A 21,714-nucleotide genomic window follows, 5' to 3' on the forward strand; every position below is an offset into this window, starting at 1 on the left:
GCAGCGTCGCAGTGTTTACCCGGAAATGACAGTCGTTCCTAACAACTGTTGTGGAAATCTGTAGTTTACCTATTACGGACCGTTTAAAATACAGTGCAATCATAAATTACCCGTATATGCTGAATATAATCTATTGATTCGTTATGTACAGCGGACTCCTGCCCAGTGGTTTAACCGAAGACGACCTCAGTCCAGATGACGAGGAGGACAAGCCGGGTGATTTAGAAGACGAGAAGAGGCAATTTGAAAAGGGCTCTGCTAAAAACACATGCTCGCTGGAGGAGTCACAACCGACTCACACTGCAGACAGTGACTCTCCGACATGCAGTATGCCTGGCATATCCCAGGAAATGTGGCAAGTATGTTGTATTGATCTTATTTTCCATTCTAGGTACAGGCTAACCTCTTTGTTTTTAGTGATGCCTGTATAAATAAAGCTAACTCTGAAAGTTAGCTTCACGCTAACTATCTCTAAGTTTACATTTACTATTGGTGCAATACCCCCAGCCCAGCTCAGACTTGAGCTAACGGTTCATCTGAAGTGAGAAATGCAGGGTTTTGAAGCCCTCTTCTTATGTCACATCTGTACAGCTGCAGCAGGAAAGAATCAAGAGTAGTTATGCTGTATTCACTTTGTATGTGTCTTTAAGAAATTCCAGGATCTGCGGAGGAAGAAAGATGATATAAGGATATTAAAGGTCACAGAAGACAGAAGAAAAAGGAAAAGAAGAAAGCGAAAGAAAGGTAATGTAGTTCTACATCCAACATATGGAGGAGTTTTTGAAGAGTTCAGTAGTTCCAATATCAATATATTGGCCAATATTAGTACCTTATTCTGCTCTGCTGCAGGTGCTGCAGATAGTGCAGAGCGTTTTGGAAGAAGTGAAACTTGAGTAGCTCTGCTGGACATACTGTGTAAAGACAGTGTTTATAAAATAAGCACCTGAGCACCTTTTATAGCAAAATGTATTTATAATACTGATATATTTGTGATAGACCAGTGATAGATTGGTTGATAACACTGGCCAACCAGTTCATCAGTCAGGCTCTAATTGTTTGCACATTTTTCCAGTGGACAAAATATTGGTCAATTTGTAAGAAAATAAACCTTTTTATTTGATAGAAACTTACCTTAAAGGTAGTCGAGCAACTTATTGGTACACATGGTCTACTTAACAACTAAAGTAATATCAGGGGTGCGAAACATAAGGACGGGGGCAAGACAAGGATTCCAGTCCAGCCTACTGAATGTCTTTGGAAAATCTGAGGGAAGATATAAATTTTTGGGGGGACTTTTAACTATATGTTCATACATTTTTACAGCTTGGTCTACTGATAAAGACTTCTCCCGAAACCATTCATACTCCCCCAGTGTAATGATGTTAAACAATTAAACGACAGTGTAATTGCACTATGTTGAAATTGCACTTCTTTTTTTTATATTGAGATAGCTCAGGTATTAAATATGCAGTTAAACTGCTACATAAAGGGGAATTTCACTGGTTTGGCCCACTTAAGATCAAAGTGGACTGTACGTGGCCCTTGATGTAAAGTGAACTTGACAGGCAGACTAGTACAGAAGAAACGTGCATATCATTAACTTGTTTTTTTGTGTGTAATTTCACAGGAGCAGAAAGTGGGGAACCTGCAGAAACAAGGTACTGTTACACAACATTACAGACTATGAATAGTCAGGTAAAGTGAAGGATGTTTCCTTTCCTGTTTGTCAAACTATCCATATGAGCTGTAAATGTTGCGAATACCAGCAGTAAATGGGCTGTTAAAAGTGTGGTCTTCAAGAGAAACTAAAACTTTTGAATGCAGCACTGTTTAGCATCTGGCACCAATATTGTGTCTGATTCACACTAACACATAAAAAGGAAAACTCTCCACTTTCCACATAATGGTAGCAAGTTGTCATATTTACACAAACAGGAAGTAGTGGCTCCCTAACCTATAGCATGCTTTAGTAAATGCTTGTTTTGCAGTGCACAGTATAGTATGGGACCTCTCGTAAAAACACAAGAAATGCTCTTAATGATAGTTAAGCAATTAATTGTTGAATCATCTGTATTATCAAGTTCCCATCATTAACCAGTACATCAGCAAACTCCTTTACAAAATGCTGTCACCACAAAGTATGAAAAACACATAGATCTGATTAGAAGGGTAACAAAAGAAATATAGTCAAGTTAATTAAAAGATGGACACTAAATATGTCTTATTGTAATGCTGGTCTACATGAGCATTAACAGACATTTTCTCTGTCAGCAGAGAGCGTCAAGAGGAGCTGGAGAAGCACTGGGATGGGCTTAAGCAGTATTTTGGTGTAAATGATCGATTTCATCCCCCTGCATGTTCCAAACCCCCTCCGAAGGTAACAAAGACTGCCTTCCAACTTATCTTCTGAGGTTTAATACTGTGTCTGTCTTAGCTGTTAGAAACACCTTCACATCCTTTGTGTTTCGTTGCCACTGTACCGTCTCATTGTTTTACGTGATATGACATGTGGATTAGGAGAACCTTTATAATAACTCAACCTGACACTGAGAACTACATTGGGGATTATGCTCAGCTACGTTTAGTGATAAGATTAGGGTGAATCTGCTTTCTAGCGTGGTTAAGATTCAAGTGAGATGTAGGATTTTTTTCTTCCCCTGCAAAAAGACTGAAAATCTAAGTGTTGCTTGGCAGAAGATGAGATGGTTACAGCCTCTGTGACTGCAGCTGGAACAAAGACAACTGAACTTTCTTCCATTTGAGTGCATTTCAGCTCTTAAAGATGACCAAACCTTTAATGCAAAACGACTGCAAATTGCTAATGAAGCAAAAATATTTGCAAGCTTGATGAACATTACGAGTGACCCAGTGAATGGGAACTGTTCTAATTTCAATGTGAAATCCCTTTAATGATTATTTTGGAGTATTTTGTGCTTAATTTATCTCAGCAGCATAAAATTGAGGGTTTTTTCTTTTTTTTTTATGAATTTAGCCTCGTTTTGAATGGGGTGCCAAGCTGAATGTAACAGAACTTGCCACATTATCATAATGAGGTTCTCTTTCATCACTCAAATGCAGATCCTTGTAATTAATATATTATTTCGAGTCTGGCAAGTCTTTCAAACAATTTGAAGTGAGGTAATTGAGGAAAAACTATATCACAGTTGCCAGATGTGATTATTTATCTGCAGCAGCTTTTCCAAACCCTAGCCTTAAACACAATTCACAGCATAAACGATGATCGTCTGTCCGTTTGAGTTCTGCTTGTGAGAAACTTCCGGTGATAACTGAGTTCACGAGTCGGATCGGGTACGTTCAGGACATTGAACTGTAATGAGCACACTAAATCAGAGCTGACCAATCAGAGTCACAGAGAAAAAATAATTCTGCGCTTTAAAACTTGATGTTTACTTTACTGTACTTTTACAGTGAGTCAACAATACATCAGAGGAGAAACATTAATAATTGCAGTTTCTTTCCAGTGTATCTTTTTTTTTCCACCATGATGAAATTTGGGGGGGCTGAAGAAATCTGGTACTCGGCTCGCTGAGATAGTCTCATCACAGCAGAACTGCCTTGCCATCAGTGACCGGGGGCTTCTCGGCACCCCCCTCTGCTTAGGCCTGTAATGGAAATGTGTAATTAAAGAGTCACATTTATGTTTGGTAATCTCCTGTAGCATTTCTAAGATTTCCCCACTAATATCCAATCAAAAAGGTTTTCATTTGTGAAGCGAAATCTACATATTTGTAGTAATGGCAATCATATTAAAAATAAGGCCCTGGGGACTTTTGAAGTTACTCTTTGATTTTTTTTTTTCTCTACCCCTATTTCAAAAAAAAAAAAAAAACTGATTTTTTTTTTTCCCTCTTCTGCAGTCCGGCCTAGAAAAGAGCATAGAGAGGGCCATAGCTGAAGGGGACATTGCAAAGGCGGAGGAGATGAGCGACAGACTCGCCACTCGAGAGGTACGTTGTGCTGATAAGAGATCTTTGGGGTGCTCCCGCTGTGACAAATCAGGCTAATGGATCCGTGGCCATTTCTGCTGCAAAGACATAGAGGAACAAAAACACACGCAGACATCCACCATTCAGTCCTGCAGCTCTTTTCCATTGAGTTAATGGAAAGCCCTCCCCTTAGTTTTGAAGTGCTGCAGTGTCTAAAGGACTTTTGGCTCTGCTTTTTAATGAAGGGTACATTGCTTTCAAGCCAACTGTTAAATCATTCTCCAGGTAAGAGTTTCATACCTTTGAAGTGTACATGTCCCTAAATGCAGTGCCTGAAGTTTTGTAACTAACCGCCTTGGCAGGCATCAAGGATCAAGTGGTTTGAAACTAATTTAGCATAAAATGTAGCCCACACACACATAATTGTGGTTAAAAAGACATACAGCTGCAGCGTTACTTCTCCGCCAGAGCATCAAAGTTAAACTTCTTTGTTTTATGATGCATTTTGCTTACAGCGTCGCATGAGCATTTTCATTTTGTAATAGTGGCAACAAAAAGATGGAACAGGCTCAGGTTTTCCTGGCATCTGAGGATTTCAATTTGGAGTTATAAGGTGGGAGGGGCCGTCCATTTAACGCTGCTCAACAGAAAAATTAAAGTTATTTAAACGTCGTGTTCAAAAATGTAACTTTTACTCTCATGTTCACGTAGTGGACAGCAGCTAGAGCCATTACTGGCTTTGCTGTGGAGAAGACACATAGGAGGTGAAAATGATGTGATTTCTTTCGTTAAAAAAAATCTGGATATGATTCGATTTAAAACAAGTAATCGAAAAACAAATTGCAACCAGAACCTCTTGAATGGATAAGGAGGTTTCTAAATGAAAATAGCAACTGTGCTAATTGTGTGAGCATTACATTTGTGACCCAGTATCTCCATTGTGTAATAGACATTGGTGTGCAAGCATTAGAGCCCTTTCATATTTCCATTCTAACTGCAAGCAGAGTGATCGAATATGAGGGAGTTAAATGAAAGCTCTTGTGAGTGGCACCTGTGCTGTACTTTCAGAAAGCCTCTTAGAGCGCTGGTGGATTGGTTTTAGCCTGAGCTGAGGTTCTCGCCTCCCTGGCACCTGCCTTGTGTCTTGCCAGAGCCGTGATGGGACCTGACAGCAGTTTGGCAGCCGCAATTCATTGTTAGGCAGTGATAACTTCATTTCAAGAGAGTATAGATTTGACTATTTTTAAATCCCTAAATGCTAGCTGATGCAAAGTTGTACAGGTTTTCTTTCGAATACAAAGACAAGCAGTCCTGCTCATGGTAAAAAAAGAAAAAAATAATGGGAGAGAAATGGAAGCTAAAAGCCAGAAAGTTTAAGGGATTCTGAATCAGTTATAAAGGATTATAGTGTATATTAATGCAGCCTGTAATTCAGATAGTATTTAGTACCAGAGTGTTTGTTTACCGCCTTCCTGTTCACGTTGACAGGAGCACTGTGACAAACATTTAGAGGATCAATAATCTCCACTGTGGCCAGAATCAATTTCAAGGTTATAATTGAGTGGCTCATTTGGCACGGAATTGCTTAGATGTTTAATTTGTTTACGGTCATAACATCCCGACATGATTGTGGCAGGCTTTTCACTCGAAGAATAGGAACAGGTTTTCTTCGCGAAAAATGCAAAAGCATTCCGACAGCTGTGAAGAACTAAAGAGGCCTGTTTGTCCCTCTAGGCATTGTTTTGTAAAGAAAATGCTGGTACATGTTGGATGACAATGTTTCAGAGTATTTTCATCCTCAATCTAATGCATTCCCACTTATCTCCTCAAAGCAAAGGGAAATAGAAGAAAGATAGAGAGCTTGCTGTCAGAATCCCCTCTTTTGTAAGACGGAAATGTTTGTTTCTGCTGTTTTGAGCTCCCACAAATCAATTAATGATTTCCATTTGCTCTACTTCCTTTCTTTCATTTTTTAATCTAAACATTAAAACAATTTGGTAAAAACCTGTTTTGAAGGCTCCTTATAAATTCTGAGATATGTCTTCTTTCATCTGTCAAACTTCTAAGACACGCGGCTTGGATATTGCAGGTTGTGGGTTTTTATTCTCATTACAGTTTTTAAATATGTTTCAAAGCTGAAAGCCTTTGTTTTTAGATTAATTCGTGAAGACATGCTCAGTTTTTTAAATAAACATATTACCCCTCTAAAGAAATTCTTAGTATTGTCTATAGTGCATTTCCAAAGCTTCCTAATGTAGTTTAATAAATTATACAGATAGTTTCTTTTCTCATAAAGATGCTTGTTGATCCTCCTCAGCACATTTAGATTTCTTTTCACATGCCTTAGAAGACACAAAACAATGTAAAAATCTCCTTGCCTCTAAAGTAGTCTTAATAGTTCAGTAGATTAAAAGGTGCAAGTCCTCCAATTAAGACTTGGTCTCCATCCTTTGATTACTGCACATTATTTTACTCTGCAGCAAGCTGCGTACGGGCTAATTAATTCTGTAATTAGCATAACAAGAAGTGACAGACACATACACTATAAACGGCTCAAAGCATGTCATGAGGCCTGATAGCATCCAGCAGCTCATATTTAGCAGATTGATTTTTCTGTTCCTGGTAAATGAGCTAGTATGAAAAGATTATAACTGATAAGTAGTAAAGAAAATCTTATGTTATCTTATGTTTATCTGTAGTCACTGTATCAAACAGGATCAAATGCAATAAAACCAAAGCAATCAAAGGGTTATACTTACTTTTTCACACGACTATAAGGTACTGAAATCTACTCAATTTCTACATCTAACTCTACTTTTTGACTGGGCGCCACTTTAGCTCACATTGTCAGACTGCAGCGGCCCAGATTTGAGTCTGACCTGTTGACAAAACCCCCCAAAAGCTTAAACCATCCGTTAAATCATCAGCGTCACACAAAACATTCAAAATTCCCTCCGGAATTTGTGTGATTGTGATTTACATGTTACAGGAAGAGCAGTGGACCAACGATTGATCCCTGTGGGACACCAGAGGAGCTCAGGGAGGTGATTTAAGCTACCTAGATACCAGGTTATCACACTCAAAAATCTTATATCCATCTTTTCTATCCACCCTACTTGTTAACGATTCAATTCAGGGCCGCAGGGGTGGGAGCCTGGAACCTATGCTGCTTCTCATTGGTTGAGAGACAGGCACATCGCTCGACATGTAGCCAGCTTACTATTGCAAATTATTATAAGTCCTTTGAAGGTTTATTAGAACCATGCAATTTTCTGAACAATTAGTACTTATTCTATAATGACTGTACTCTAAATCGGACACTAATGTATACTACTTTCTTTGCTGCACTAATCACATTCTCATTGTAGTACTTCAATCAACATGAAAAATGAAATATCTATTTTTATTAAACAGAGCCACTGATCTGTTTTTTGAATGTATCCGTACATTTGCTTCACATACAGTAAGTGGGTATCTTTCTTTACAAAAGACCATCATGCTGTGTTAGAGCTTATAGTTCCCCCATGGCTGTCATCACAGTTATTAGAGTGGCATTAACATTTCAAAACAGAAACTCTCTGTAGTCTGCCACAAACATGGATGTCGGGTCCATTTCATGACTTCCAGGAGCTTAAGGATATGAAAAATGAAAAACTATGTTGCATTGCTGCTGGCCTCACCATCAGGATGGAAGCAGCCCCATGTACATGGCCACAAGTACAAAGAAGGTGTCTTAAAAGACAGTTTTTCTTTTCAGCCTATGCCCTGCAACAGAAAAACCAACAACAACAACAAACTAGAAAGTGCATTTTCTGAAGAAACTGCAGTGTGAATGCTTGAATCTGAATGTATGCACTGAAATGAATTAATTGCTGAATTTTAAGTTAAAAATTTTGAATGAGATGAAAAATACAGAAATTTTCGCCTGAAAACAAAAGTGCTGAACTGCTAAAAGCTGACATCCACAGAGAAGAAGTTGGAAAATAGTTGAAAATGTTTTAAATGGAAATTAGAAAAACCTAAGAAATGACAAAAGAAAATTTAAAGTCAGAAAACATCTGAATGAATATTAAAATTTCATATTCTTTAAATCACTGAATTACTAAAATGTGATCCCTCCACTTGGATCTACACAGTTTAAAAAGTTTAAATGTCTGAGCTTTCAAAGTCACGTTGTTGCAAAGAGAACAACGATGGCGTCGTTTTGAGGGTAAAATGATGGGTGTAGAGTAAACACTGTGGACACAGCAGCAGTTTAAAGAGAAGTGTTTAAGATGAATCTTGGCACAGTGAGAGACAGAGCTCGTTAGGCAGGCAGGTGTGAGCCTGGTTGCTATAGTGACTGCACCCAATGGCTCCATACACACGCACACAGACATGCACCTCACTTTTGCTGCTTAAAATGAACAGAAAAGTCAGGTCGAAACAAATCGCTCCCAAATGAAAAGTACAGGTCCTATTGACGAAATTCTTTCACCGTGAGCGGCAGCAATGTCCAGTCTACCTAATTCTCAGTTTTCATGCCTGTGGAGTTTATTATATGGACGTGGTGACAGTGTAAAAACACCATGCTCTTCTGATTTTCAAACGAACCTTCTGAGCCATTTTAACATTAGAGTCTATGGAGGAGTTGGAGGGAGGAGGCTGTGCTTTGGTGACATTTATGAAAGAACCATAACACCTAGTACAATAGTAAACACATTGGATGAAAGAGGACAGCGATGGCTACGTTTTGAGGGTAAAATCATACCTGTAGAGCAAACGCTGTGGACACAGCAGCAGTTTTAAAAAATATTTTAAGATTAATTTTTTCGCTCCTCTCACTCTGGCAGTTGAGCTGTCTCACTCTAGCCCCAACATTCCGTCCCATACACACCCATTATAAACTCTGAAACGGCTGAAAAATCATCATGAAACTTAAACTGGAACTGAAGAAAAAGTATAATAGATATTGAAAAGATAAATACAAGTTGAATAGTTGAATGTCTTGTCTTCGTTTTAAAGTTTGAATGGTGGATCTATGTCAACGTATGTGGAAGTACATACAGTTTAAAGAGGAGTAAGTTGAAGGAGAATTTGAAGGGTCTCCCCATTGAAATACATGGGAAATTTTTGTTGAAAAAAGTTGAATAATTTTAAAAATATAAATGTTATAAATGAGAAAATACAAGCACACTTGTCCAAAAGAAGAGGAATCTAATGGTGTTTGAATGGTTTTTCTAAGTTGAACGGTTTTGAAGGAGATAGATGCACAAAAACGTACGGAATATGATATAATAATAATAATAATAAAGATTACAACAACAATACTGTGAATGCTTTTACAAGCATTCACACTAATAAAGATTACAACAACAATACTGTGAATGCTTTTACAAGCATTCACACTAACTATGCACGACCCAGTATGTTTTAGACTAGAGGCTGACCGGCATGGAACATTTAAGACCTATACTGGTATTTGGTGATTTAATCTGATATTCTCATATTAAAAAAGATAAACAGATTTCCATAACATTTTTTATGTGTAATTACAATAGTTAAGGTTTTACGCTCTTCCTGATATGTGTGTTCCCAACAGGGAAGATGCAGAGTGCCCTCTAGGTGGAAAAACTGTGAAACATCAACACTCAGAATATGGTTGAATGGTGTTTCTCTATCTTCTTTACTTTTCAGATTTGAATTAATCTGCTATTATAAATGCTGTCACAGATGGATTGGCAAATAGTTGATATCAATCGGGCGTCGTCTTTCTCAGGCATTGCTGGCGTTGAACTTTTTAGGCAGTTTCACTGTATATCATCCTCGTCTGTCAGAAGCTGTAAGCAAATGCCTTCCATGCTGTACATCACCCTTACAGTGATAGGTTGTAGCTTTATTAATGAGAACTGCTACATGTAGTCTGGATTGACCTTTCTTGTTATGCCACTTTGAGCAATATTAACGTGCTACATCCAAACTGTTTAAAATGAGTCCCTCCTAATAGATTGTATTGTAATTAGCCATATGAATATGTATTAACTGGAGCCATTTATAGTTTCTGTAGCTTTTGAACATGCGGATGGTTATAATATCCCTCATTATGTTCTAGCTTGCATTTCAATAGTGCAGCTGCTGAAAGGAAAAGCCCCACTGTCCTTGAAATCTACCCTTTGGAAAGCCTCGCTTAAACGCTGTGAAACAAAGGTGGCGCGGCATTTTGTCAGAGGAGACATGGTGGCTTAGTTGAAACAAAGAGCTGAACTAAGAGTGTTTCATGATATTTATGTTATTTAACACCTTTTTTCTTCTCGCCACCTTCCCCCCGCATGCCCTGTGTTTGTAATCAAAAAATTAATGAGCGATTCTTTTGTGGAAAGTAGGCTTTATCAGATCCTGACTTTCCCCGCCCCACATCAGAGAAGGAGTCTGACTCCGTCTCCCCTGCGAGCCCCCCCAGGCCACCTCGCAGAGAGTTCAGGGAAACTCTCCTCTTTGTTCATTTTTCCTTCAGCATAAGCAATTTATCACTGAATGAACTTTTATTGTATCTCTGGATGACTCACATTAAATTTTCGCCCATTAATTTTGAAATGGATTTTGAAATGGGTACTAAGCTTTTATCAAATGCCTGGGAATCTCATTTGGATTATTGTATTTCATTAATTACTTGATAGACAAAGCATACTTTTCAATGTAGATTTGTGTGCTGTTTAATTAATTAGCATGTTTTCTCTTTTAATTAAAGCCATTTTTTTTTTAAATTAAAGCCCACAGCAAAACACATATATAATTTGTTTGTAATTAGGCCTTAATTGGTGGTAGTGGAAGCTTAGCACCCTTGGTTTCTTTTTTCATGATTGCCATTTTATTGCCAGTCACTCATTAATTAAACAGTTTTTTTTCTAATTAGCTTATAAAACTGTTGATGGCATATTATTGTAAGTGTGAGTTCAAAGCTTGCTAATAAGCCTACCCTACTCAGAGGAGGCGAGATAATGGAATGGCACAAAGCAGACGAACTTTCAGAGATTTTTTTTTTTGTCTATTCCCTAAAGATGACATGTTGTATGTATCCAGGATCAGATTACTAGAAAAGGAAATGGAGACATTGCTGTTCTCCTGTGCCTTCCCTCAAGTGCCATTGTTTTTAGCTTTCCGTGTAATTCTGTTTGTCAAAGAGGAGGCAAGATGACAAAAAGCTCTAATGAGGCTGCCCCAAAGAAAACTGACACTGTAGTGGGAATATAACAGCATGAAGGTGTGTGCTATGATACTCCGACTGTATTATAATGAAAACAGTGACACATTGTAATTGTTCATCCTTCATTATTAGACGTTGACAATCAGTGATTTACCTTTTCTCCGATCACTATTAAACTCCTAAGAAAAGCTATGGCAATTTGTCCAGTACACAATTACTTCATTTGCCATTGGAGAACAGTAGCGACATATTCTGCTTACATTAAAAAAAATTGAGATATTTTACTCTATTATTTTAATTCCTTCAACTTTATAGTCTGGCTTCACCACAGAGTTTTTCTGAACTAAGTAAATGAAAACCCCAAATAACAAAAAAATGGCCAAAACATCTTTTATTGGTGGTAACTAATTCCACATTGCACTACTTCTTTTTATAAAATATAATGTGTTGATAGATTAAACTGCTCAGCCGTATGTACAATTAGCAGCCCTTTGGCTTTATGTTGGACGAAATCAATTTGAAGACAACTGATGGACAAAATTTATATCAACAAAATAATCATTTGTTTCCTGAGACAAATCAGCAGGTATGAACAAATTTATCCTTTTTAACAAAGTGCAGCTGTAGAGCAAAGACTCAATGCATTTTTAATAATAAAAAACTATATTTCCTTATGTAACATTTGATTTCTTATATTGAAATAAAAAAAAATCTTAGTTTGTGTAAGTCAATTTGTATTACTTTGAGACGTTTTCAGAAATAATGACAGTATCTTTTCCTTTGTGTTCTGTAACAATAAAAGGACTATCACTGGGTGTTGACCTGGCCCTCCAAAGGCCTAGTACAAGTTAGACTTACCGTGAATCATGTAAATAATCTGTAGACGACTTGATAATAAAAACAGCAGCAAGAGAGCACCTCTAATTCCTTTTATTGGACACACCAGGTGATTCTAGGGTCGGATTTTTTGTTTTTACCTCAGCCCTGGTCCACCTTGGAGATTTGAATAACGGACTAACTGAATAAAATCTCGTAAAATCTTTTCTTTTGAATACGATATGGGTGGTGCTGATTGACCCCTCGATCTTTTGACCTTCCCTGTCCTGCTGCAACACTGAGGCTTAGCAGTCAGAGACACATTTTTCTTCCCCCCTCCACCTCAGTCCTAAGAAATTATGCTGAAATAACACACAAGCTGCCTAATCTGATATTCATTCCTTTCTTATATAGCCCTGCTTTCCAAAGTTGACTAAGGCCACATTATTTAGGCATTAAGGTAGTGTGATAAGGGAATTAGGCTGGTCATTAATCGTTTACACGTCAAATGCAGCAGAGCAGCTCGGGGAGGTGATTTAGTGAGGCAAAGCCATATAGCCCTTGTTAATCCACCTCTCACACGTTTTAATTGGAAGAGGCTTCCTGGATAGGAAATTTATGAATGGATTTAAGGCCATTTCTTCCTTAAAGCCATCATTTATTTCATATTGTTAATAGGAGCTTTAACACTTTATCCACATGGAGACGTATTTTTCTCATCTCCCATTCAGCTATTGTCTTTTTGCACTGGCTGGTTAATTGCCACAGTGTTTTTATGATCCCTGTGCTACAAAAGGAGGGACGCAACGTAAAACAGGCACACAAATGAAAACAAAGTGTGAAAGCGTTATTATGAGCAACTTTGTGCGTGATTTCCACACACGCAATGCAAATTTTGACGTATTTATTTTTTGTATCAAGGCCCCATGTTTGGGTCTCTGCTTGAATCTCCATGACGACCCAAACATGGATGAACAGAAAACGGCACTATTGACTTAACCCTCCTAGTGGCCTTAAGCTGCTGCTGCTGCTGCTGCAGTGCCAGCATTGTGCAGGCTGAATTTTTTTGCCTTCAAATCTTCCAAAGGTCAGAGAATTAATCCTCTGAATAAACCTTGTTTTTAGCAGGGCTGCACACAGGCCACACAGGAGAGAGAGGGAGAGAGAAATGAGGCACGGGAAACATGCATGTGATGGACATTTAATTGTACATTAATATGTGGTGGAGTGGGAAGAATTGCCTTTTAGGAGCCACATAAACAAAGAATGCAGGAGGTTTTCCTGTCTCCTGCCTTTATTCCTGCTTTGTACTTCCATTCTTATTTTTCCCCAGCCTCTGATGTGAAAGGATTTGGCACTAAGATGCACGCAAGGGGAGGGGGGAGGAAAAAATCCTGAAAAGTGGATCAAAAAAGTAAATGAAAAATAATGTCATATTACTGAAAATATGAGAGGCTAATTTGTGCCGACTTTTTGCTAATTTTGTTCTCGCCACAGAAAGAGGAGCCGTCACCTGCTCGGCGCCACAGCGCTGACAGTGCCAGTGATCCATGAAATAAGCTGCCGCTGGCTTTGTTCAGATAAGAATGAACAAATCTGCACAATGTACTGCTCTCGGAATCTCATTTTCATACTTGCATGCAGGCTAAAAGAAATAAGCTGTTTGCAGGCTTGATTAATCAGACATTTGAGGGGTTTTTTGTCTCTTTGATCTGTTCTGTCTCCTAGGTAACTTGGTTGACATTAATGTTGAGCCCCAGTAAAGACAATCAGGGAGTGTAGACTAAACAGATAAAATAAAAAAAAAGAAACAGGGAAAATATTAAAGACCTTCAATGCTTTAAATGTAGTAAAAGCTGTGTTGTGAATTTAAAAGAGGGGGAAATGAGGGGCATGGAAGTGGGTTTTAATTTTGCTTTTGGAATGTTCAGGAAGGCGTGTTTTCAAGACCTTTTGCATTTCAAATGCAACCCCACAGGAGAGCAGGTTAATGTGGGTAATCCTCGTGTAGGCAAAAAGAAAAAGCTCTGTCAGTAAATCTCCAAATGAAACCATTTAGCATCATGCAGTTTCGTTTGATTTGCTCCCAGAATGAGCCAGTGTGGGTTTCTTTTTTTTTTTTTTGCAAACACAGAGAGCAAGAGCTGTTCTCAGATTTGTCAACAATTTAATAAATGTGTGGTTTATAATCTCAGCATGCATCAGAGCCACTCAGAAGCATTTAGCACCTACGCCGCTCTGCCAAGGAGCAGGGAACACCCTGAAGTGGTTTTATCTGCTCGCAAATCTACTGCAAATGTTTGAGCAACCGTCCCCCCTCCCTCGTTATAACTCTCTTAAAGAGGAGAGGGGAGGAGAAAAGAGGAGAAAACATGATTTGAGGAATTTAAAACCTATAAAAATGGCAAAGAACTGGAGAATTGTCATAGTATGTACGCTTCAGGTTATGCAGACGCTCTCACAAATCTTCCAGTGACTGTATAGATGAATGCCTTGAGGGCCCAGCCAGAGCCCAGTACTTGCAGCCAGCCGGAGCCCTTATCTTAAATCCAAGCAAAGTACCATTAATCTTTTTGAAAGACCTTTATGGCTTTTAATGTATCCCAAATTAGAACATTTTACACCCTTGGTTCCTGAAATATGGTGATAAAAAGCCTTTAGAGTTTAATTTTTCCTGCCTGCTCGCTCTGACCTGCTTAATCCCAGCATGCATTAGGAGATATTTTAGTTTCAGTCTTTCTAATAAAGTTTATCCCACTTAATTATAATTGAAACATTTTTTTCCAGCAGGTCTTTTTTTTTTTCAAGTGGCGCAGTGGTGGCACATTTCTTCATTACCTTAAGACTTTCTTTCCCCCTTGATTGTACTCTGAATATTACAAAGAATTACCCAAAGGTTTGGTGAAATTGTTCCAAGTTGTTTATCAAAGTTTGCCTTTGCTTGAATAATAAACCTATCTCAGGAGTGAAAGAGGGGGCAGGATTTTTCCCTTTGTTTCCTGTGCTTCTGTGTGACTGGGGTTATTGGGATTATTCTGCTTCACAATACACACATATGTCTTCCCTGGGATTTGAATGTTTGCCTCTTACAGTCACGGTCATTCTCTTCACTTCTGATTTCAGGGACTGCCTGCGTTGCTCCGAAAAAAAAGTCACAATTGGAGACGAGTGGAAAACGCCTTTGCAACATTTTTGAAGTGGAGGGGGGGAGGCAGCACAGCTGACATTGTCTCTCATTGTTTGTTTAGTATTTCATTTGCACATTAAAAAAAAGGCATCTAAAAGAAACGGCACTGAGTGGATGGAGGGGGAAAGACTGTAAACTCTAAGATGAAAAACGCAACTCTTAAAACACATCAAATATATGGTGGTGAGAATGTTATTGAAACAGTGCCCACAAAATGTTAATATTGTTAGAGACCTGTGCGTAGTATTCATCGACCTTTTAGTTCTCTACAACATCTAAAAATTCTTTAACGTCTTTAAATGTGGTATTTTTTCTTCAATCTATCATCTGGCATCTAAAATGTGAGAGAGCCGAGTGACTTTATTCGCTACTCTTTGACAAAATACAAAGAAAACAAGCAGATATTGATATTTTTTCCACATTTCTTTGTAGTCTAAGCAGGTGCTGTCCCAACTTCCAAGTTTAGCATTCATTTAGAAAGTGTGTAAGAAGCTTTAGCTGCTCAGATACATCAAGGAGGGTTCAAATTATCAGTAAAAACAAGTACATCGAGTCCTGCTGCAGACCTGACTACGCAGGCGTTGGGATAATATATAAAAACAGAACACGTTGAAGCAGATTTTCTCCATGATGATGGGGCAACCCGTCTGCCATGCACCTTTTAGAAAAAGTTGGTCACATATTGACTTCATTTTTTTAGTTTTTTTTCTTTTAAATGCTTCATGACTTGCAATATATTGTACATATGATTCATAGAAATAAGCAGATGTTTGCTGCAGATGTACTGTTGCAGAGAATTACTTAAACCTACTGTTTACATACTGAATAAGCGGTGGGTTAGATGTTATTATATGTTCATCACATACATAAAATAGCACTTATTCCTACTGAATGAAATATATAATGCAGGCTTTCGTGGTCACATTCTGTCAAATATGTTGCACTCAATCCTGACGTCACATATTGACAGGCTTGCTAGACTGCAGGATTGTACGGCATTCACGTGTCGTTTGGTTTAATGACAGTTTTGCTGTGGTGTGGAGGAGGCATCGCAGGCAGCAGAGACTTTGACAAGAAGCCACCCTCACACATCAGTCAGAAGGGGCTTTTTTCTTGCCACAGACTGATTTTCATTCTCTAATGAGCCTCTCCTCTGTCTGCCTCCAAATAGATGGCCGTGAAAATCGCTCAAGCTGCTGATTGCCGTGACTTTGTGCAAGGCAAACAGGAAGAGGAAGCTTTGAGGGCAGCGCAGAAAAGGAAGAAGCAAATAGCCTGGGGGTATGACGTCTGTCTCTGGTCTCATGTTTATGTTTGCCATCATTTCTGCCATGCGCGACCACTCTGGGTTCAAGTACAGTTAAGATGGAGCCGCCGAAGCTTGAATTAGCTAGTGTGATTGAAGTTGATGGCTAAAATGTATTCATAAGGGCTTCACTGTTTTTTTTTCTTTCTGTTTTGCAGCTTTGAGGCGAAGAGGCGGTGGGAAACCAAAAGCAACATGGGCTACATGTGACAAACACGGAGGAAAAAGAACAAGACTTTATGTATATATATATGTATATTATATATATATATATATGTATATGTGTGTAGCAGACTGATCATGTTTCTTGTTATACTTTTTTGTATATTTTGAAGATTTTACAGCAGCAGCATGGGAGAGGAGAAAAGTCAGCAGTTGGCTGAGAGGAAAAAAAAACCCAATCCAAAGAGTAAAAAGGAGGAAAAAAATGATGAAGCATTCAAATTAATTCCTAAGGCACCCACTGATGTCTGCATTGTGTTATTTTTCATTACATTTTAGTGATTTGAGCGTTCTGCCCCCCCCCCCTTCAAATTAAATCTGGTGTACATTACTGGATGACGCGTTTATTTATTGCTGTAAAGTGGGTTAATCATGAAGGCGCTCTTTTCTTCTTCTGGGGAAGAGAAAGGAAAGATTAGAGCTCTAATGCAATGTACAGGATAATGTGCGATAGGATTTGGGAGTAGAAAATGAAATTTGGCTGCTGTAAACTGTTGTGAGCAGTCGTAAACTGAAAGTTCGAAACAGAGGCTTTGCTGCTGGCCCTCGCCCATGCTGGGAGACTCGCTATTGTTTCGGAGCCTGAACAAGAGGCGCACGCTGTTTCTCGAAGCCTACACTCGCTACTCATTGTGTGATGAGCTCTCTTCAGCATCTGTAAACTCGTCTAAAAACCGTTCCTCTCCCTCTTACTTTGATCTTTTTTCTTCTTCTTCTTCTTTTTTTTTGATCTGCAGCGCTTGCCTCCGCAGCTACTCAACACTTCTGAAATGCTCATTCAGATTCCAGGAAGTGTTAATTGCAACCAGCAAGCACAATAAAAAGCCGAAGAAAGATAATTACTTTTAGTCATAATGCTTGATTTTTTTTTCCCTTTTTTTTAACCAAACCACTTTAAAAGAAAAAAAACGACTGCTTTGCTTCAAGGTAATAAGAATTAAAAATTAATCCACCTAAGTTGTTTGCATTTCACATATTTGGGCACTTTGTCCCCTGGTGAGGCGCGTTCTCATAGGCTCGCTGCATCAGTATGGAGTAAATTTAACAAAACATCAGCATTAAAAGTTTGTAGGTCATTATGACGCAAAACACCTGAGCTAAGGAAATCCAAATATGAGCGCGAGAGAACTTGGTGAACTTTAAAAAATCACAGGATACTGTTTTGTAGCCTCTCATGTCACGTGACTGTGTCAGAGAAGCTGTCAGTTGGCAGGAATTGGTGCTAATTAAACTATTAATTATCTCTGTAATGAGACACAAGTTAAAACTGTGTTAAGCACATCAAAGTACAACATGGGATTTCTTCACTTTGATGAATGCTATGAAAAATATATCTTGACTGAAGAGTGAGGAAACATCAGAGATGCTTCATTAACGGCAGCAGAATTAGGAAGGAAGCAAAAAAAATGTATGGCCTTTGAAAGTTTTTGGATAAGTGCTTAAGCGCAAGACATTTATTACAGGGAATTACTGGATGCAGGTCTGATTATTGCGTATTTCACAAACATTGCAGAACTTTCCAGAGATAAGGGTGCTCCAAGAAAACCGGGCTCCTTTTTTTTGCTGCTACAGGATTATAGAACAAAAAAAACATCACAGTACGTGGACTTGTAGTCATGTAGCCTTATTTTAAAACTAGTTGATGTCAGTGAACATGACCGGTGCTGATCCAAGAGCAGCGCAGCGACGTATCAATAGCATCTCACTTATTAATCTCTTTGAACGCAGCATAATGCCCTGAGCAGAGATGAGTCTGCTTTTAAGCTGGAAAATCCACTTTCCTCTCCCATCATGTTGAGGAGGTGTTTTCAGTAGTCTCTTACTGGAGGCCAATCTTAGCCCCTGACCTGGGCTGATTTGTCGCGAAACGCAGAGACAAATTCCTTGGGCACATGTCGAACCACTTCTAGGAAAACTGTTGTGTAAAGCAGGCTTTGAAAGAAAAAAATAAATAAAACCTCAACAACAACAATCCCATTAAATGGTTGGAAAGCTGCTGTTGTATGAAAGGGAACATATGTTGCTGGTAACAAGACATTGGCGCTATCGCTTGCTGCTATCGCCGGCTGGAAGAGGATTAACTCGGAGGAGAGATCTCCGAGATGCTGCCGATAAAGGCTAGCCACGCTGAAAAACACTTCACACCTAGAGCGCGGTGTAGCTCAGAGGAAGGTGGCTTTGTTTGTGTGTTGTTAATTGTTTTCACATCAAATTTTAGCCGCAGTGGTTTTTGGGGGGATTTTTTTCACACATTTTTGAGTTTTTTTTAAAGTTCAGCTCCATTTGGAAACCTAATGGTTTCCAAACGGAGTGGAGCTGAGAGCCAAAACACCACTTTGGCATTTCATAAAAGGAAAAAAACAAACAAACCAAGAGTTTTACATTTTATTATCAAAGTGTGATGTGTTTTGTTTTTTAGTTTATTAGTGCCTCATGTCCTATTTTGTTTTGTGCCTCAAGCCAAAGCAGAAGAGCTGTAACGTGTCAGTTTTTATATTTGATATCATGTCAGTTATGATTGTATTCTTGCACACAAGCCCCCCCCTTTCCCCCACACCTTATTCTCAAAGTAACACAGTGGGAGTGACAGACAGCGTGGATGTTGACATATTCCTTGGCTGATTTAATGACCTGCTTAATTCTGGCACGTCGGCAGCCCTCTCAGATGTTTTGCAGTTTTAATTAGTGTAATCGTCGCTCTCGAAAAAGGCCACAGGGTTGTTTAATGGGTCATGTTTGTCAAGATGCACAGAATTATAACACAAAAGACATGCCATTTATTCAGCGCTACACTCTTAGAGTGATTATGGGTGTCACAATTGATAATTAGAGGAAGAATTGATTCATCTGAAAGCCAAAATGAACCTCTGTGGTGTGAGGAAATTAGTTTGACAGTGTTTGGATGAGCGGTGTTTACACTGCAGTGAGGCGGTGTGGGAACACTTCACCACTCTCCTGTTAACCGAGGCAGCGTGCACACACTTAACCGCTGTTTGTGGACGGGAGAGTAAGGAGGCTGGATCTGACATCTGGAGCAGCGACTGGAAAATTTTCAGCTGTGACCAAAGTTTTCATGAAATTATCAATGCGCTGTTTCATTCTGCAGGCTCGTGTCACATGATAAGCAGAGGTTATGGTTCCAATTTTCAGGCAGCAAAGAACAAAGTTCTCCGCACAGTTCTCTCAAAGTGTGTGAATTAGGTCAGGCTAATAGTTACGATTTATAAAAACTGTTTAAATGCACTTACTCTGCACTAATTAAAAACTATTCTATATTATGTGGGTTACATATACACCCTCTTAATGGTTTCTTAGTTCAAAACTGCTTCGAAAGCATCTATTTTATCATTTAGCCTGACTTGTAGAACAAAAGAATGAAAATGAACTTTCAATTAATTTTCTCCCTTTGCTATCGCGAAATAAAAACATTCCCACGCACAAATATGCTGAGCATGCACTCATTACGTATTCATCTTCATTCTGCAAACCACATATTGCATTTTATCTGAATGAATTATTAACCAAGTTAATGAATATTTCATTTTTCTTTATGGAACCATTTAACAGTCCCAACAGAGGTAATGACATCTTAAGCAGAGCAAGTACCTGGAAAAAAGGGGAGGAAATTATGTTTTTGACCAGTTAGGTTGTCATGCAACATATACAGATATATTGACCTGTTAAAAGCTTTTATTGTAGTCTGATTTTAACAGTGAGCATGTGGTGATTCAACACTCCCCCTTTAGTCATCGTGTATAAATGTGCCTTTAATGTATAACTTGCACTGACCTAAGAATGGATACAGCATGATCTAAAGCAGCCGGAGGGGATTTACACTGAGAAAATGAATTTAATGGTGTAATTAACGTTACCTTGATTTGTCTCAGGAAAGGCCTCACTAGCTCCAGTTTGTGTGGTAATTTATTACTGAGTTCCTATATGAAGAACACGCACCTACAGTACAGCAGGTAATTACAAACACAGGCTTGATTAGAGGACTACTACTCTAAACTACTCTGAACTTGTTACTGATCAATTAACACTAACACAAGACAGCAGCAATCCCTTCATACTGAATTAACCCTTATACGCAGAAGTCACGTGACTTGTGTTTTGATATGTTTTATACCAACATGCTCCTCCTTTCAGAAGAAGTACGAATAATCACATGTTCAGAATATTAGATCATAGTACAGGGGTGTCAAACATATGGGCTCTGGGCCAGAAGGGGCCCATAAAAGGGTCCAGTTCAGTTTTTTTTAGCAAAGCACACTGCTGTTCGTGATGTTGCGACGTCAGTGTTGCTACACAGGGGTGGAAATTTATGGAAGGAGAAACGATTTCTTGTTACTTTTAAGTTATTTGAGAAGGAATAAAATGTGTAGGCATTGAGCTGGATGTGTGTTAGATTGTACTTGAACTTTTTACACCAAAAGAATAGAAATAAAGCTGTTTTGTTTTTAATATGTATGTATATATATATATATATATATATTTATACACACACACACATATATATATATATATATATATATATGTATACATATATATATTTCTGGTCCCGCCCATGTGTGTGGTTGAATTGGATTCTACATATATGTGGCCCATGAATTACACTGAGTTTGACACCCCTGGCATACATTCACTGACTTTATTAGGTACACCTGTTAAACTACCCATTAATGAAATCAGCCAATCACAGTGCAGCAACTCAATCCATTTAGGCACGTACATGTGGTCAAGACAACCTGCTGATGTTCAAACTGAGAGTCAGAATGGGAGTTAAAAGTTAGTATTTCAGAAGCTGTTGATCTACTAGGAACCATCTTCAGGATGTACTGATAATGGCCTGAGAAAGAGACAACATCCAGCGAGTGGAAGTTCTCTACACAAAAATGCCTCGTTGGTGTCAGAGGACAATGGACGGACTGCTTTGAGCTGAAAGGAAGTAACAGTAACTTGAATAACCATTCCTTCTCTCTAAAGTTCGTAGGCTACAGTAGTAGAAGGCCACTCCTGTCAGCTAAAAACAGGAAACTGAAGCTACAATTCA

At 38.7% G+C, this 21,714-nt stretch overlaps 1 protein-coding gene across 2 annotated transcripts; it reads left to right on the forward strand.

Moving 5' to 3' along the window:
• Positions 1–6: 6 nt before the first annotated feature.
• Positions 7–20,103, forward strand: fam204a (family with sequence similarity 204 member A). Of its 2 annotated transcripts, none has more exons than XM_005473825.4 (8): positions 7–359; positions 651–744; positions 1,628–1,658; positions 2,272–2,377; positions 3,879–3,968; positions 16,305–16,414; positions 16,598–16,680; positions 16,775–20,103. In XM_005473825.4, exons 1-7 carry the CDS (start codon positions 144–146, stop codon positions 16,647–16,649), a joined length of 699 nt encoding a protein of 232 aa, XP_005473882.1. In that variant the 5' UTR covers positions 7–143; the 3' UTR covers positions 16,650–16,680; positions 16,775–20,103. The 2 variants fall into 2 exon arrangements, with proteins under 2 accessions (XP_005473882.1, XP_003441277.1); XM_003441229.5 differs by having other exon boundaries at positions 2,275–2,377.
• Positions 20,104–21,714: the final 1,611 nt, after the last annotated feature.

This window comes from Oreochromis niloticus, linkage group LG13, assembly GCF_001858045.2.
Source record: "Oreochromis niloticus isolate F11D_XX linkage group LG13, O_niloticus_UMD_NMBU, whole genome shotgun sequence".
Lineage (NCBI taxonomy): Eukaryota > Metazoa > Chordata > Actinopteri > Cichliformes > Cichlidae > Oreochromis > Oreochromis niloticus.

Coding starts and splice junctions, on each gene's coding strand:
- fam204a (XM_005473825.4), top strand. CDS start 144: ATGTACAGCGGACTCCTGCCCAGTGGTTTAACCGAAGACGACCTCAGT. Junction 360..650: donor TATCCCAGGAAATGTGGCAA/GTATGTTGTATT, acceptor TGTGTCTTTAAG/AAATTCCAGGATCTGCGGAG. Junction 745..1,627: donor AAGAAGAAAGCGAAAGAAAG/GTAATGTAGTTC, acceptor GTAATTTCACAG/GAGCAGAAAGTGGGGAACCT.